Raw genomic sequence first — 18,585 nt, forward strand, 5'->3', positions numbered from 1 at the left:
ATAGAACGGGCACTGGTAAACCATTTCAGCAATGCCTGCTCAACGTCGTCGACTGCTGAAAACCGCATTCGCTTCCGGCACGGCTCAATTTTGTTGTGTTCGAACATCTTCAAAACATCAGTTTTTTTCTTTAAAATCGTTGACAGTGTACTGGGTTTAACATCAAATTTTCGACAGACATCGCCGTGACGAATGCCCGACTCAATCGCTTTGATCATTTGGACTTTACAGTCCAACGACAAGGCACGCCGTTTGACACGAGTTGACATTTTGAAGTCAGGACGGAAACTGGCATCTCACTCGTAGTCGCCGTAATTTATCTAAAATTTACAGCGTCCATGCTTCACACTTTTTTATTGTGAATCTTAAAATTAAAAACTCGAGCAGCAAGGGCGTCGAAAGTGACTAGACACTGGAAGTCACGTACACAAAAGATTTTCACGCCCAGTGAATGGCTACATTGTTTTTATTTTACGCTGCACAGCTCAAGCCCACTGCCAACAGCGGAAGCGTAACACCGTGTATTTGGCGGTTCGTTTTAGGATTTCGCAGCTGTTTGAGCGAATGAAATGTTCGCTATAGGTGTTACAGACCATTGTTTTTCAGAGAAAATCCTTTCGTACTAAGCGGGTTTTCGTAATAAACGAGTTCGTTCTAAGCGTTGTCAATTACCATAGGGATAAAGGATTTTCAAACGGGACTTCGGTGTTCGTTCGTTGTAACCGGTATTTCGTTGTAACCGAGTTCGTATTAACGAGTTTTGACTGTATATTCATGTACCCCAAGAGGAAAATATCGTACTTCTAAATATTGTTTATTCTGAAAAACTGTACTCCTGAAGGGACTACTTTGTTTGCTCTCAGACCTCATTTGCATATGGGTTCTGGAAATGCCGATTTTGATTTCAGGGACGAATCAAAATAAACTGCAGTACATATGTAATAATGTGGAATACTTTATTTTCGCTGGAATAAATTTTCTTTGAAAAGGCTTTTTAGGCGTTTTGTATGGAATTTATTTTCACTGATTTTTGATGGAAAAAAAAAAATATATTCGCTAGATTTTATTTTCACTGAATCATTCCTTCAGTGAAAATCGAGAAAATAAATTCCAAGCGAAAATAAAGTATTCTACAGTATAATGATGAACTTCCAGTTGGTTTGTCATTCTTTCCTTTATCCTAAGTTTGAAGGTCGTCTATTGCATAAAAAACTAAATTAAGGATGTAGTAGAGGTTATTGCTATTGCAATTGCATAGCACATTTCTGAAGTAACATATTCTTTGAATACCATCAAGTTATATATTTTTAGAAAGCTTATTTTTCAAATAATATGAAATAAATATTCCAACAAAAAAATGGTACCCTGTAATCACGTGATCACTGTGCAAATAGAGAGGTGTTATTTTCAAAGAAACCGAAATAAGGCCACGGAAATGATGTTCGCGGAATTCAGAGATACTATAGAAGGTTTGAATTTAATTTCCCAGTACATCTACTGTTGCGTTACCTAGCTTTTTACCTCATAACGCTTTTTAAAAACATCAACAACGTTGTTTTGAAATATGGTACCCTGTTTCAGAGTTCACATAGGGGAGAGTTGTCATATTTTCTAAAGTCAAAGTGGTAGACAAACTATCTTTGCCAGATTTCATTAGCAGCTATCAGAGAATACCTATGCCAAAAATCACCATCGTGGAGCAGCTGGGAGTCGAGATCAACTCTCTAGACTAACCCCAAATACCAATGTTTACTTAAGCGTGAAAAATCACAAAAAATATAAAACACATTGTATCTCAGATTTATTCAAAATGTATTACCCTCCTAAGCCATCTATACAATTGTTTTTTCAAGTTAAATGCATGCTTCATATATTCGTATAAGAGAATATGGAAAAATAGTAAATTTGATATTTTCAAAGAAAAAACCTCTACTACATCCTTAAGATAATGAACCCTACTTGCAGGGTTATACATGTAGCCGAACAATTGTACCTGACTTCATTGAAATAAAAAAAATAGTTGCTTGTCTGTAGGCATTCGTATAGTATAGACTTGTAGTTTATTTTTAGTTTATTTAGTTTATTTTTAGTTTATATTTAGTTTATTTTTAGTTTATATTTAGTTTTATTTTTAGTTTATATTTAGTTTTATTTTTAGTTTATATTTAGTTTTATTTTTAGTTTATATTTAGTTTATTTTTAGTTCATTTTTAGGTTATTTTTAGATTATTTTTTGTTGATTTTTGACTCCCGTGTGTGAAGCACACAATTGGAGTCTTTACAGTTAGTTTGTCTGTATGTGTGTATGTATGTCCGTCTGTTCCACTGATATCTCAAGAACCATACATCGGTTTTTGATGAAACTTGGTGCATATATGCTCTGGGCCAATGTGCAGATTTGATTAGGTTTTAGTAGAAATCCATGCATATTAATTGCCTAATTTGCATGATATTTAGCAAATTTTTAGCTGTTCCATGACTGTTCCACTGATACCTAAAGAACCACTCATTGGATTTTGAGGAAACTTGGTTCATAGATGCTCTGAACTAATGCCAGGTTTTGATTAGTTTTGGGTGAAAATCTGTGCATATTAATTACCTAGTTTGCATAATGATTAGTAAATGTTTGGCTTTTCCACTGATACTCGACTACTAATCATCACATTTCATTGAAACTTTGTACATAGATGCTCTAGGATAATGTACAAATATTGTCAGTTTTGGGTTAAAATCTGTTCATATTAATTCACTAATTAGCATAATAATTCATAATTTTTTGGTTCTGATCACATTGCAATAAAACTTGGTACATAGATGGTCTGTTACATTGCGCAGACCTTATTAGTTTTACACTCAAATCTGCTCATTTTAATTTTCTGATTTGCATAATTAGTTTTCAGCTTTTCCATCAATATCTCAAGTACAAGTAATTTTGAATTAATTTTTACTGTGTCTCTAATACGCTCAGCACACGGGAGTTCTTTCTAAGTTTTCTTTGATTTTTAGTTTATTTTTAGTTGATATTTAGTTTATTTTTTTTTTTTGATTTTTAGGTGATTATTTATGGTTATTTTGTTTACGATAATGAATTTGACATGTTTGTGAAAATTTTGCCTATCAAAAGAAATTGCTGTCTAAAAAGTAGACAAGTGGCTGGCTGAAATTCTGCCTGGCTGTGTTTCCAAGCATGACAATCGATACAGCAGCAATTCATTGATCTACTGTACACTTTTTTTCTCTGGTCTAGATTAAATACCATTCTGACTTTGAAAGAGGAAAAGGAAAAGTGTTATCAGTCGTGGACGACCCCGAGACGATGAGGATCCGAAAGAACACCGGTATACAGAGCCAGACTACTTATCATGGACATCATGACACTAAGTACATGATGGAAGCGAGACGACCGTTAAAAGACGAAGACGGTGTCAGACAACCACGTCAAGCAGGTACAGTCAATGAAAACGTATTTTGTTATCATGTGACCACATTCTTGTCGTATCATACATTGATAGTATAGTTGTCAGTACATCAATAGGCCATTCCAATTTATATCTGCACCCCCTGTTTGTGAGTTTCAAAAGCTTCAAGCAGAAAAACGATGGAGTGGTTCAAATTGTGGTCAAACAAATGCATACAAATCACATTCCCGTTGTCCATTGTGTACCGAAACTTCAACTTTAAAATTACATTTCCACTTTGTATGATCTTAAGAAAATTTAAGCAACTGATTTTATAATTATTCGTGAAGAGCACAATACTCAGTGGCAGATGCTCTGCATGTAAGTTGGAATGCAACTTTAAAGCCGGATGTCGTCACCTGTGCATGCGTCAGATGGCCATAGCGTGTCATTGTTTACAAACAAGTGTCTACCCATGAGCCTTTGTGTTTTTTAGCATGTGTTGTCATCGCATATGAATATACATGATCAATCGTTCGAGAAGCGATTACAAAATGGTGTTCGGTTTAGACAAATTTCTTACATGCTGTCCATTTATTGTTAACACACATGACACGTTTAACTCTGATGCTTTTTTTTTCTCTTTATCTTTTCTTTCCACTTTCTACTGTAACTGCTTTTCCTGTATTTTGGTAAGAGCGTAATTCTCGTACGTGGATTGCATGACCCCCCCCCCTCCCCGCCATAACACACACTAACATAACGTAGATTGCACTTACTGTACAATGTTGTTTGTCGGCATGCGTGATGAAAATTCAGCCGTGGTCTTGTCTTGTTTTGTTGTGAAATAAACACTACCAATATTTGATGTATCGTTCATTTTGAAGATAGCATCATTGATTAACTAAACTATTTTGTTGTAAAAAATTGTGCGTATTTTTCGGGGCAATGTCACATATGCAAAATCTTGCCCTTAAACAATATCCTGTCCCATCCATGCACGTCAAACCTCTATTGCATTTTTCACATTCGTGTCATTGATTTTCTGCGTTCATAACGCATATTGTTGATGGCCCAGCCAGTGTATTTAAATTTTCATTAGATCACTTTATTAAAGAATCGAAGTCAGACGCCAGTGTTTGTCTTTTCACTGACTAAATTTAGATCGCCACTGCAGCGCCAAAAATGTGTGACGTAAATATCAGAATCAAGCATCATGGGGAAAAAATATAAATGTGTGACCAAAATGTAGTATATGTGCAACACTAATATTTAACATTGCATGATGTGAATGCAAACATTGACAGTTTGTGCAAAAGCTGTACCGTTCTACCCAAAGTTAGCAAAACTTTGAGTACTTCTTGCTTTTATGGGCTGGACCATTATTTTCGTTGAAGGTAAATGGGGTTGGGGAATTCAGCCATCTTTTTCTACTTGTGTTTGTCTCGTACTGCAATTTAATCCTTAGAGCTGCTTGGTGGTGTTCAGTAATTGACAAGTAATTTCTTATGCGCATATCTTACGAATACCGTAGATACTTCTGTATTTATTACAAAACTGATATTTCTTTACAGGTCAAAAAATTTCCAGCAAAATTTTTCAAAAAGTGATTTTGAAAAAAATTAAAAACATATTTGTGTGTGTCCCTTCCTTTACTCACCAAGTCCAATTTCCTTCTCCTTTCACAAAATAAAACCACATAATTTTTGTCTCCATGTTCAACCAGAATTTGGGTTTGGATCTTTCAAAAGTGAGAAATTATATCCGTTTGGTCTAAAAAAAAAAAGGAAAATTCTAGAAAACTGCAAGTGTAAAATATCAAATAACCTTGTACTGACTGACTCATTGCATGCATGTGGGACTCTCTTGGGTTGATATCAAGGTTTAAATGGTGCCCTCAGTGGTGAATTTTTGCATTTCTATTGTTTTTTAATTAATCTGAGTTGTCCCAATTTTATTTGCTATTGGCATTAAATTAGTAACTGTATAATTGCCTGTGTTTATTCATGTGGCTGTTCCTTCAATGGAGTTGTAAATTTGGTGAAATATAAAGTAGTTCATCTCCTGGCATCTCTTTGTTCGTATCTTTGTCACCACATTAGGCGCTGAACAACTCTAGGGGGCGCTGTTCATGATGAGTTCTTCATAAAAATATAAAACATACATCAGTGATTCCCTTGTGTACTCTCCAAATTTACTTGCATACTTATTCTCAAATTGATAAATTTGTAATCTCTTTGATCCACCACTGGTGGCGCCATTTCTATGACTCCCATAACATCTGTATTTAGAACCCGCATCTGTGACAGAATCCACACCAATTTTTTTTTGAACAATTGAGAATCGAAAATTCACCTTTTCTCACATGTGTTTGTAGATGCTGTAATAGAAGCCGCATTCCTTTCAAAGGATTCCAATACAGATTTAACAGTACAAAAACTGATTTGTTGTTATTTTTACTTAACAGGTCATCATCCTGGTTCTTTAGAGGATTACGATCCAATCAGAGACTTGGAAGCAGGTGAGTAATGTTAAAATAGACTTTTTATATGCATGGTCCCTTAAAGGTCACACATCCTGGTACTTTCTGGAGATCGAGCTTAATATCAGGCGCGCTTAAATTCGTATTTTGCAATTAAAGGGCAGTGGTCATCTCTTGTGTACAAAGATGGCGACTTTTACTGTTGCGCAGAACAAGGGGTACAAAGTAAGAGGTTACCAAGAGGTGATTGGAAGGTATCGAGGGAATCATCGGCGGTAATTAGTGTACGTCGTGTCAAGGTCAAAAATTGTACTTGTGATTTCCATCAGAAAAATTCATTGTATTATGGGAAATCAACACAAATGTCACGCATGTGCAGAGCGATGACCACCACCCTTTAATTTCTGTTAACCATCTACAATCTCCATAATAATTTTATACTTGCTAACTGGGAATCCAACTTTGAACTTGACATTGGTTTGAAAACATCAAAGTTTGAGAATCTGAGCATATCATATTTTGTTGTATAACCATTGATATTTACATTGTTTTTCAGTGAGTCAACCCCCTAGGAGAGTGGGAAGTATCGATAATTACAATCCATTGGCATCCGATACAACTAGAACCACATCATATAAGGTAATAAGAGTGTTCGTATTCTTGTAGTTAAGTGGCACAGTCGTTACTTCATGTTATAATTTGTATGGGCCCTTCTTCAATATTTCTGGAAATAAACCCTAATTTTAGCGCCAACTGACAAAATTTGAGTCAATTTTCATTTTTTTACTGGAAAAAAAATTGGCTACTTTTCCAATCCTCTGAAGGAAAGTGCAGACTATAAACAGGAATGTTTTGTGAACTTGTGATGAAAAGAGGAAACTGGTGGTGAAAAGGTTAATCTTGTTAATACTAGTAGTTTGTTGTGAAGGTTAAGATTAAGTGACAGTTATTTATTTCCAATTTTGGTGATCACCCCCAAAAAAGTGTGAGAAAACGCTACCATACATGTTAAGTTTTAGGTATGAGTCGTTATTGTCTATGTTCGCATTTGTCATGCATGTGTACCATTTTCTCTGTGTTCAGATGCAGCTATCGACCCCAGTTACCAGCCCGTCCATCCATGTAAGCATCTGATGCATGTCTCTTTCACTCTTCTGTAAATAAAGGCCATTTCCCATGATGCATTGCAAGTGGTCAAAATGATGACCGTGAACTGCTACAGACTGTTAATTTGTTATGACTGAATTCTCATGATTTGATGCAAGCAAGGTTGTTCATAGTGATAAAATTAGACTGACTGATTCGTTGTCTTGATGATACTGGCGTAATTCATTGTCTTGACAATACTCATTCATTGTCTGATTCAATGTCTTGACAATACTGAAGGACTTTGTTGTCTTGACGACACTGACTGATTCATTGTCTTGTCGATACTCTTTCATTGTCTTGACAATACTCATTCACTCGTCATCTTGACATTACTCGCTTGTCTTGACATTACTCACTTGTCTTGTCTTGACAATACTCATTCACTCGTCATCTTGACATTACTCGCTTGTCTTGACATTACTCACTTGTCTTGACATTACTCGTTGTCTTGACAATACTCGTTGCCTTGACAATACTCGTTGCCTTGACGATACTCGTTGTCTTGACGATACTCTCTCATTGTCTTGACGATACTCTCTCATTGTCTTGTCGATACTCACTCATTGTCTTGTCGATACTCACTCATTGTCTTGTCGATACTCACTCATTGTCTTGTCGATACTCACTCATTGTCTTGTCGATACTCACTCATTGTCTTGTCGATACTCACTCATTGTCTTGGCGATACTCACTCATTGTCTTGGCGATACTCACTCATTGTCTTGACGATACTCACTCATTGTCTTGACGATACTCACTCATTGTCTTGTCGATACTCACTCATTGTCTTGTCGATACTCACTCATTGTCTTGTCGATACTCACTCATTGTCTTGTCGATACTCACTCATTGTCTTGTCGATACTCACTCATTGTCTTGTCGATACTCACTCATTGTCTTGTCGATACTCACTCATTGTCTTGTCGATACTCACTCATTGTCTTGTCGATACTCACTCATTGTCTTGTCGATACTCACTCATTGTCTTGTCGATACTCACTCATTGTCTTGTCGATACTCACTCATTGTCTTGGCGATACTCACTCATTGTCTTGGCGATACTCACTCATTGTCTTGGCGATACTCACTCATTGTCTTGGCGATACTCACTCATTGTCTTGTCGATACTCACTCATTGTCTTGTCGATACTCACTCATTGTCTTGTCGATACTCACTCATTGTCTTGTCGATACTCACTCATTGTCTTGTCGATACTCACTCATTGTCTTGTCGATACTCACTCATTGTCTTGTCGATACTCACTCATTGTCTTGTCGATACTCACTCATTGTCTTGTCGATACTCACTCATTGTCTTGTCGATACTCACTCATTGTCTTGTCGATACTCACTCATTGTCTTGTCGATACTCACTCATTGTCTTGTCGATACTCACTCATTGTCTTGACGATACTCACTCATTGTCTTGTCGATACTCACTCATTGTCTTGTCGATACTCACTCATTGTCTTGTCGATACTCTCTCATTGTCTTGTCGATACTCTCTCATTGTCTTGTCGATACTCTCTCATTGTCTTGTCGATACTCTCTCATTGTCTTGTCGATACTCTCTCATTGTCTTGTCGATACTCTCTCATTGTCTTGTCGATACTCACTCATTGTCTTGTCGATACTCACTCATTGTCTTGTCGATACTCACTCATTGTCTTGTCGATACTCATTCATTGTCTTGTCGATACTCACTCATTGTCTTGTCGATACTCACTCATTGTCTTGTCGATACTCACTCATTGTCTTGACGATACTCACTCTTTGTCTTGACGATACTCACTCTTTGTCTTGACGATACTCACTCATTGTCTTGACGATACTCACTCATTGTCTTGACGATACTCACTCATTGTCTTGACGATACTCACTCATTGTCTTGACGATACTCACTCATTGTCTTGTCGATACTCTCTCATTGTCTTGTCGATACTCTCTCATTGTCTTGTCGATACTCTCTCATTGTCTTGTCGATACTCTCTCATTGTCTTGTCGATACTCTCTCATTGTCTTGTCGATACTCACTCATTGTCTTGTCGATACTCACTCATTGTCTTGTCGATACTCACTCATTGTCTTGTCGATACTCACTCATTGTCTTGTCGATACTCATTCATTGTCTTGACAATACTCCCTCGGTGTCCTGACAATACTCCCTCGGTGTCCTGACAATACTCCCTCGGTGTCCTGACAATACTCCCTCGGTGTCTTGACAATACTCCCTCGGTGTCTTGACAATACTCCCTCTGTGTCTTGACAATACTCCCTCTGTGTCTTGACAATACTCCCTCTGTGTCCTGACAATACTCCCTCGGTGTCTTGACAATACTCCCTCGGTGTCTTGACAATACTCCCTCTGTGTCCTGACAATACTCCCTCGGTGTCCTGACAATACTCCCTCGGTGTCTTGACAATACTCCCTCGGTGTCTTGACAATACTTCCTCGGTGTCTTGACAATACTCCCTCGGTGTCTTGACAATACTTCCTCGGTGTCTTGACAATACTCCCTCGGTGTCTTGACAATACTCCCTCGGTGTCTTGACAATACTCCCTCGGTGTCTTGACAATACTCCCTCGGTGTCTTGACAATACTCCCTCGGTGTCTTGACAATACTCCCTCGGTGTCTTGACAATACTCCCTCGGTGTCTTGACAGTACTCCCTCGGTGTCTTGACAGTACTCCCTCGGTGTCTTGACAGTACTCCCTCGGTGTCTTGACAATACTCCCTCGGTGTCTTGACAATACTCGCTCGGTGTCTTGACAATACTCATTCGTCGTCTTGACAATACTCATTTGTTGTCTTGACAATACTCATTCGTTGTCATGACAATACTCATTCGTTGTCATGACAATACTCATTCGTTGTCATGACAATACTCGCTCGTTGTCATGACAATACTCGCTCGTTGTCATGACAATACTCGCTCGTTGTCATGACAATACTCGCTCGTTGTCATGACAATACTTGCTCGTTGTCATGACAATACTCGCTCGTTGTCATGACAATACTCGCTCGTTGTCATGACAATACTCGCTCGTTGTCATGACAATACTCGCTCGTTGTCATGACAATACTCGCTCGTCATGACAATACTCGCTCGTCATGACAATACTCGCTCGTTGTCTTGAAAATACTTGCTTGTTGTCTTGACAATAGTCATCGACTCGCTGTAAATTATGCAAATGTTTTCCACAATTTCCACCTATTCTGTGAATCGTTTGATCACTGATCTTCAACGAATGTTGGAAGTACGACTAAGTTCAATCTTGGGAATCATTTACAAACCAGTCAAATAATTAGTTACAAATTTTTGCAATTTTCACTGACTCTCACTTTCGTACTGTAGTGCATCATGGGATTGCCCCTGTACATCTGTGTGTTTGTCACTCATCACTTATCACCAAGCACGTTACGGTGGAAATGCTTTTAAGAGTGCGGTGCATTAACCCCATGTGTGGTTTGTAATTGCATCCAGCGCAAAGATGTGCACATATGGTAAACTCACCTACTTTGTAAAACTTTGAAAATGTCTTGATTGGCCTTTGATAGTGTTACATAATTTCTTTTCAGTTTTTTTTTTTTTTAAATCACTGGTACTGCATTGAATAGGTTGAATGAAAATTGTGGTTGCTATAGTAACATGGTTGCTAAGAACAATTTGTTTTGCATTAATTTATGAAAGCATTAGTTCAAATGTACACCCGGAAAGGTCACTCATCCTGGCATTTCTGGGATGAAATTCCCTGTAATTGTAATAATTTTGGATACTTGAGTTAAATGTTTGCCGTCTGTTTATGACAACTGATATTTTATTTAAAAATTAGTATTGAGAATGAATCTGTCCCTTATTAAGACGTTTTGAGGTCATGCAAAGTACCAGGATGTGTGACCTTTTGGGGTCGTGCTTAGTACCAGGATGTGTGACCTTTTGTGGTCATGCAAATTACCAGGATGTGTGACCTTATCAGTTGTGCTTAGTACTAGGATGTGTGACCTTTAGGGGGTCATGCAAATTACCAGGATGTGTGACCTTTTGCATTAGACATATTTTTAGCTCTGCTGTCGACTTTGTCGAGCGGAGCTTATCATATGAGTGATTGTCCGTCGTCGTCCGTGTCAATGTTTTACTTTTTCGACTTCTTCTTGAAAACTACAAGCCTGAATGCTTTGATACTTGGTGTATATGTACCTTGGGTAGACCTCTCTTAGGTTTGTTCATTTCATGTTGATATCTTCAATTCTCTAATTTTGGTGAATATTTTTGTAATTTTTGGTAAAAAGTGATATTTTCGACTTCTTGTTAAAAACCAAAAGTTCAATTGCTTTGATATTACATATATAGATACTACATGTAGACCTTTCTCAGATTTGTTCATTTTGTGATGATATCTTCAGTTCTCTAATTTTGGTGAATATTTTTGTAATTTTTGGTAAAAAGTGATATTTTCGACTTCTTGTTGAAAACTGTAAGTCCGATTGCTTTGATACTATTCATATTGTTCATTTTCTAATGATGTCTTCAGTTCTTTAATTGAAATGTGCATTGCTAACAGCGGAGCTATCTCAGCCGATAGGCTGCTTGTCTTGTAAGACTATTCTGTGTTTTTTTTTCAGAACTCAAGTCAACCACCTCCTCCTCAGACGTACCAGCCTCCTCCCCAGACATACCAGCCTCCTCCCCAGACGTACCAACCACCTCCTCAGACATACGACCCCCCTCCCCAGACATACCAACCACCTACTCAGACGTACCAACCGCCACCCCAGAAATACCAACCGCCACCCCAGACGTACGATCCACCGCCCCAGACTTACCAACCACCTCCCCAGACATACCAGCCTCCCCCTCAAGACACGTATCAGCCACCCCCTCAAACCTACCAGCCGCCTCCTCCAGTAGAACAGTATGAACCTCCACCACCAGTGCAGTCCTATGCTCCTCCCGTGTCACAGTCCCAAGCCAAGTCAAGGGTGAGTGTTTGGTAAATTTTGATCTTGACATTGTCGCATAACCTTGAGTACTGTAGAAACATTTAATTTTGCGTGTGTTTCATTTCACAGTATTGAGCTTTCCAAGCTTTTCGCTGTGTTTAAATTTCGCGGATTGTCAAAAAATAAAACAAAGGGTCATACATACCACTTGAAGCAAGTCAGTCAATGGTCTTGTCTCGCGTTTTGGGCTTACAGCAAAATTCCCGAAATTAAAACCATGTGAATATTTTCTTCTTCTACAGTAAACATAACACACTGGGCATTTGTAACAATTAAAAAAACATAAACAAGCTTTTAAAATGTTGTTCATTGGTATCTGATCAGCTAAGCACCGCTCTGTTGGCACCAATTTCCTCAGATAAACCTCATATAAAAGCCACAGCGATAGAAGATGATGTCTTCTTTTATTGTTCAAAGTATCTACGCTGGAATTTTCAATCTGATCAAGACCAGCATGTTTTTATTTATTCTAACCTGCAAATGTTGACAAATTGTCCTCGAAATAAGAAACTATATTTTTAGTCACGAATTAAATAATCAAACTACATATAAAATCCTCCTGTCTTTAAAGGACAGCGTCTTGGATTGGCCACGCTGTATGTAAGTTTGAATATATACCCATATTACATTACTGTTTTACACGTTGGTGAAACCACTTTCATATACGACAATCGACATTGTCAGGGATGCTTGAAAGCGACAGTGTTCACCTGTTTTACTGTTCTGTTTATTTCTTTCAGGGTCTCTGCTACCAGGCAATTTACGACTACACTGCGGCGGAGGCTGACGAGGTCACTTTTCTTGACGGAGATATTTTAATTAATTGCGAAATAATAGATGCCGGATGGATGACAGGAACCAATGAGAGAACAGGCGACACCGGTATGCTTCCGTCAAACTACGTGGAGCCGCTTTAAAGAAGTCTTTGAAAATTCTATTAGAAAAATTTAATCTGAATTCAGTTTTCAGCATCGTGCGTACTTTTTTTACTTGGGCTGATTTTTGTTATCGTTTATTCATAAACCAATGTCGTGTTTAAATCGAAGCCTTTTCGTCGTCATGCTTACCATGTTTGGTAAGAAGAATGTTTCCCACAATGCATTACATTATTACATTTAAAAATGACAATCTCATCAGCAACAAAAACCTTTAGTTACAAGAACCGAACTTAGTTGTATGAAAAATTTTTTCAGTTTATCCAATTTCTCTTTAATAGTCACTACTCCACTTAATACCAGTTTGTTTATAAAAGAAAAACGAAACGAAACGAAAACAGTGTGGGTAAAATTATTGTTGACCGATACTGTTTTAAACTTGTACAGTGTGACGTCATTGTCGCTTTAATGTATTTTTTGATTGGTGTGGGTCCCACACCACACGACACGACATGTACGATGTAGACAAATTGGGAAATTTTCACTGCTTACGAAATTTACCAAATTTAGAAACAGAATAAGTGTGGAAATGGAGGTTGTATTAGGGGCACCGACAGCCATATTGGATCTTGATTTTTTTGGGGGGGGATTCCATTGTGATGCAAAATTCCTGCAAAAACTGTCCTGTAGAGGGTGCACTGATGCTAAAAACCAGCACCAATTTGCTCTCCGGCTTTCACTGAGTCCAAGTAAGCATTGTATTGAATTCTGAATGTTTTCAGTACCATCTAGTTTAGTCTGGTCTATGAAACCATTTAGTTTAGTCTTGTCTATAGTACTACTAGTTTAATTCGGTCTATAGTTTAATAAAGTTACTATTATAACAAAAGTATACAGTATGTAAATTTGAAATTTTTGGATGTTTTGTTTTTAAGGCTTAAAATATTTTTTTCTTTTAAATAATTTTTTTTTTTTAGTTTTAATGCATGCACTTTAATTTATATTTTAAAAAATATGCACAGATGCTGGGAAACTATAGAGGGAGCTGTTTACATATCTTTGGAAATTATTTCAAGTTATGAACTATAGAGGGTGCTGATTAAGATGGATTTGAAACTTACATCAGTTAAATTTTTTTCTATGCAGTAATTACATTTTTTTATGCTGATTTCCTGAGCTTTTATGATATTTGCTGAATTAGAAAAAATGAATAGCAAAAATAATAGCAAAAAAGTGGGTTAGTAGTTAGGTTCTTCTTGGATTGAGGTCAGAGGTCAGCTTTGAATATAAATATATAAAACATGAACAAATTAGAATACTGTAAAATGCTTTATTTTAGCCGGAATTAATTTTCGCTGAAAAGACTTTTTGGGTGTTTTGTATGGAATTTATTTTCACTGATTTTTGACGAGTTGAATTTAAAATCTATGGAAGAAAAGATATCGATTTTATTTCCACTGAATTGTTCCTTCAGCGAAAAGTAATTCCAAGTGAAAATAAAGTATTTTACAGTACTGTAAAACATCCTGTAAATTTAGGGGGAAAAAAGGTATATTCGCTGGATTTTATTTTCAATGAATTGTTCCTTCAGCAAAAATAAATTCAAAGCGAAAATATTATTTGCAGGAATGTAAGTAAACTAATTTTTCTATGCTCTAATGCAATGGAAGCCAAATATTTTTTTTTTTTTAAATATGAGCACTAGAACAATATAAACTTTGAATATAAAAAAAAAAATAAGAAATTTGATTCAAATATTGTATGATTTACAGTAACGGCATCCAAACTCTGCGAGATTTACTTTAAATTGATTGCTTTTAATAATGTTTTTGTTTTTATTTAAAATGGGTGTAAGGGGCAATGTTTTAGTTACTTTATTGTATTTTATTATAAAGATGTTTCTAATCTTATAAGTCTTAGTCAATTGTAAACTATTTTACTTACCGCCAGTGTCTATCTTTCTGAATAATGTTACAATATATACCTTTTTTTTTTATACAAGTATGGTGCCCTCACAGGTCCCTGTTTATTATTTTTCTTTGGTTAATTAATGTAATTATCTCGGAAATTTTGCTACAAGTCGAAACTGACACGAGTCTGATAGGTAAACCAACTATAAATTGCCTTTGAATCCTCGGGGGCGGACATCCGGGCATTTTCACCGCCTGGCAACCCGCGGCGGTGAAAACAAAGGCCCAAAACTCGCAGAAAACGGTACTTTGGGATGATTGTTGAGACTCCTCTGAACAGTGTAACAAGATTAGCCCTACGTGTGTAACATATATAAATTTGGTTGTTCGGGATTACTTCAAAGTTGAGTTTGTGTTGTTTTCTCTAATTTTCACCGGCTCGACCGGCGTTCCACAGCAGCGCGCACAGAGCCCATAGAAATGCATGGTACAGTGGTGCGCGTCTTAGCAACGTGGAACGTACTGTAACGTAGCTCTGCCCTCAAGGATAAGCGGTTTTCTAAATCCTCTCCCACAGTGAACTGTGAGGGCGCCATACTTGTGAAAGGGTCACTGAGGTGCTTTGGTTCTTTCTGTGTAACTTTTGATGGAAATCTGTTAGCACTATTAAAGTTATGCATGTTGCTACAAAGAATGCTTGATTTTTAGAGAATGATATTGGCCTTTTTTTGCTTTTTCTCTGCTGGGCCTTTTCAACAACAAAAAATGCTCATTCTGCCAAAATAATTGATATATGATGTTAAAAACCTTCTTTGCTGAAACAAGAATTGCATTGTATTTTTTTTCTCTGTCTCTGAAAAGCTTAAACTCAATTTGTGTTTTAATTTGTTTGGAAAAAAAAATTATGAATCAAATCTCTGTGCAAAATGATATGTGCTAATAAATACCATTTAAACTTATAATCAATGCCAAGGTTTTCGCAAAAATGTACGTGTTTCAATGAGGTTCTTGAATTCTTGTTTTGACTACTGTAAAATCTATATTAGAAGCTGCGGCTTCTATTAAAATGGTACAATGCAACAGAGGGGATGCGGCTTCTATTAGAGCATCTATACATCTGAGAAATGGTGAATATTTGGTTCTCAGTTCAAAAAAAATGGGTGCGACTTTTATTAGAAATGTGGCTTCTAATACAGGTTTTACGGTACTTCACATCATGCGATTATTTCAAAGCGTTTAAACGCTCAGCTGAAAAAAATGCCAATATCTCGTTGATCGTATAGCGAGAGCAATGGTGATAGATTTGTTTTCCCTCAAATAGCGTTTCTCTTGTCATTACGTCCGCTGGGTCCCTGACATGTGTAACACGTACAGTGGATGCGATGAGAATTGGACACTATTTGTGCGACAAGAGCAATCGTTATGTTGCCCTTGATCTAGGCTGCCATTGCAACTGACGCGTAATTGAAATTGAACAGTTTTGGTTTTAATGCGATTCTATGGAATTCTATGCGATTCTAAGATTCATGTATTTCTATGGGAGTTGTTCTAATACAGAATATACATTCGTTGAGTTTAATAATCGTTCACGACCTCAAAAGGTTTACATCCTGGTACTTTCTGAGGGGGCATTGTTGATGATCAAATATTGTAGCAAAATTCTTGTTAAATATTTTTCAAACTTTAATTACTGCTTGCGTTTTTGAAAAGTGGAGAAATTTTGAATTGTTCCGTATAAGGTACCAGAGTATTTGACTTTTTTTGGGTCATTTAGAGTGTAAAAAAAACTAATTCAATTGTAATCTTTAATATTACATTACAGTGAATACCAACAAGGCATGAAGGTTTTTCTTTATTGAAATTTCACGAAATATTTATAAAAAAATTACTTTGGAAGCTTCATTCAAATGCGAAGGTGCTTCTATTTGGTTACCTTAAATAATTGATTCATTTACTCCAAAGCATCTGTTGGCATATTCTGATTGGTTGATTTCAACTGTCGTTTGAAATTAATAAAACATTTATAAATATTTTATGTAAATAAAAAAATGTTCATGCCTTTGTGAAATTAACTGTATTCATTGTGTGAAAATTTCAAATCAGGAATTTTGTTTTTATTTTTCAAGTTTTGTTGTACGGTAATGTGCGATGTGGTTACAGCGCCCTCACTGGCAGAATCCACTTACAGAAATAATTGTTTATTACTGCTGTCGCATATCGGCCACTCATTGAGGGCGCTGTAACACGTCCTGGTCACGTCTACTTGCATGTGGTAATCTATGATTTTTTTGTACATATCCTGTGTATTTCAAAAAATGTTGTCATAAATAACCGCTTCTAAATGGAGTGGATTTGTTTCCCTTCGTACAATAGTGCTGTAATAAAACAATGCATGCTTTCTATATAAGATCAGTGCTTGTCTGTCTGTCTGTCTGTCTGTCTGTCTGTCTGTCTGCGTGAGCGAGCGAGCTTGGGGATGTACACACTTTGCTTCATATCCATATTATCCCAAAGAATGTTTGTTTGTTGCAGGGATGTGATGTTTTGGGTTGATAATGCAACCTTTTTAGGAGGTCGATAATGCCAGGATGTGTGACCTTTTTGGGGTCGATAATGACAGGATAGGTGACCTTTTTAGGGTTGATAATGCCAGGATACGACACCTTTTAGGGGTTGATAATGCCAGGATGTGCGACCTTTTGGGGTTGATAATGCCACGATGTGCAACCTTTTCGGGTTGATAATGCCAGGATGTGTGAATTTTTGGGGTTGATTGTGCCAGGATGTGTGACCTTTTGGCATTGATAATGCCAGGATGTGTGACCTTTTTTGGTTGATAATGCCAGGATGTGTGACCTTTTGGGGTCGATAATGCCAGGCTGTGTGACCTTTTTGGGGTCGATAATGCCAGGATGTGTGACCTTTTTGGGGTCGATAATGCCAGGATACGTGACCCTTTTAGGGTTGATAATGCCAGGATACGACACCTTTTAGGGGTTGATAATGCCAGGATGTGTGACCTTTTCGGGTTGATAATGCCAGGATGTGTGACCTTTTCGAGTTGATAATGCCAGGATGTGTGACCTTTTAGGAGTTGATAATGCCAGGATGTGTGACCTTTTAGAGGTTGATAATGCCCGGATGTGTGACCTTTTTGGGGTCGATAATGCCAGGATGTGTGACCTTTTTGGGGTCGATAATGCCAGGATACGTGACCTTTTTAGGGTTGATAATGCCAGGATACGACACCTTTTAGGGCTTGATAATGCCAGAATGTGTGACCTTTTCGGGTTGACAATGCCAGGATGTGTGAATTTTTGGGGTTGATTGTGCCAGGATGTGTGACCTTTTGGCATTGATAATGCCAGGATGTGTGACCTTTTTTGGTTGATAATGCCAGGATGTGTGACCTTTTGGGAGCGATAATGCCAGGATGTGTGACCTTTTGGGGTTGATTGTGCCAGGATGTGTGACCTTGTGGGGGTTGATTGTGCCAGGATGTGTGACCTTTTGGGGTCGATAATGCCAGGATGTGTGACCTTTTGGGGTCGATAATGCCAGGATGTGTGACCTTTTGGGGTTGATTTTGCCAGGATGTGTGACCTTTTGGGGGTTGATTGTGCCAGGATGTGTGACCTTTTTAGGGTTGATAGTGCCAGGATACGACACCTTTTAGGGGTTGATAATGCCAGGATGTGTGACCTTTTGGGGTTGATAATGCCAGGATATGTGACCTTTTGGGGGTTGATTGTGCCAGGATGTGTGAC

The 18,585-nt window shown here is 37.4% G+C and overlaps 1 protein-coding gene across 3 annotated transcripts in view; it reads left to right on the forward strand.

Moving 5' to 3' along the window:
• LOC100377147 (LIM and SH3 domain protein 1-like) overlaps window positions 1-17,225 on the forward strand; it is a 37,372-nt gene extending 20,147 nt beyond the window's left edge. The window contains exons 4-9 of one of the 3 annotated variants that reach the window (XM_085494513.1): window positions 3,248-3,446; window positions 5,866-5,919; window positions 6,437-6,519; window positions 6,964-7,002; window positions 11,656-12,012; window positions 12,774-17,225. In XM_085494513.1, the coding sequence (XP_085350639.1) occupies window positions 3,248-3,446; window positions 5,866-5,919; window positions 6,437-6,519; window positions 6,964-7,002; window positions 11,656-12,012; window positions 12,774-12,950 (909 nt within the window). In that variant the 3' untranslated portion in view covers window positions 12,951-17,225. The remainder of the gene's footprint in view (window positions 1-3,247; window positions 3,447-5,865; window positions 5,920-6,436; window positions 6,520-6,963; window positions 7,003-11,655; window positions 12,013-12,773) is intronic. The other 2 variants (XM_085494514.1, XM_085494515.1) reach the window with 2 other exon arrangements.
• Window positions 17,226-18,585: the final 1,360 nt, after the last annotated feature.

The sequence above is a fragment of the Saccoglossus kowalevskii genome, chromosome 20, assembly GCF_978046115.1.
Source record: "Saccoglossus kowalevskii chromosome 20, keSacKowa6.1, whole genome shotgun sequence".
In the NCBI taxonomy this organism is placed as follows: domain Eukaryota; kingdom Metazoa; phylum Hemichordata; class Enteropneusta; family Harrimaniidae; genus Saccoglossus; species Saccoglossus kowalevskii.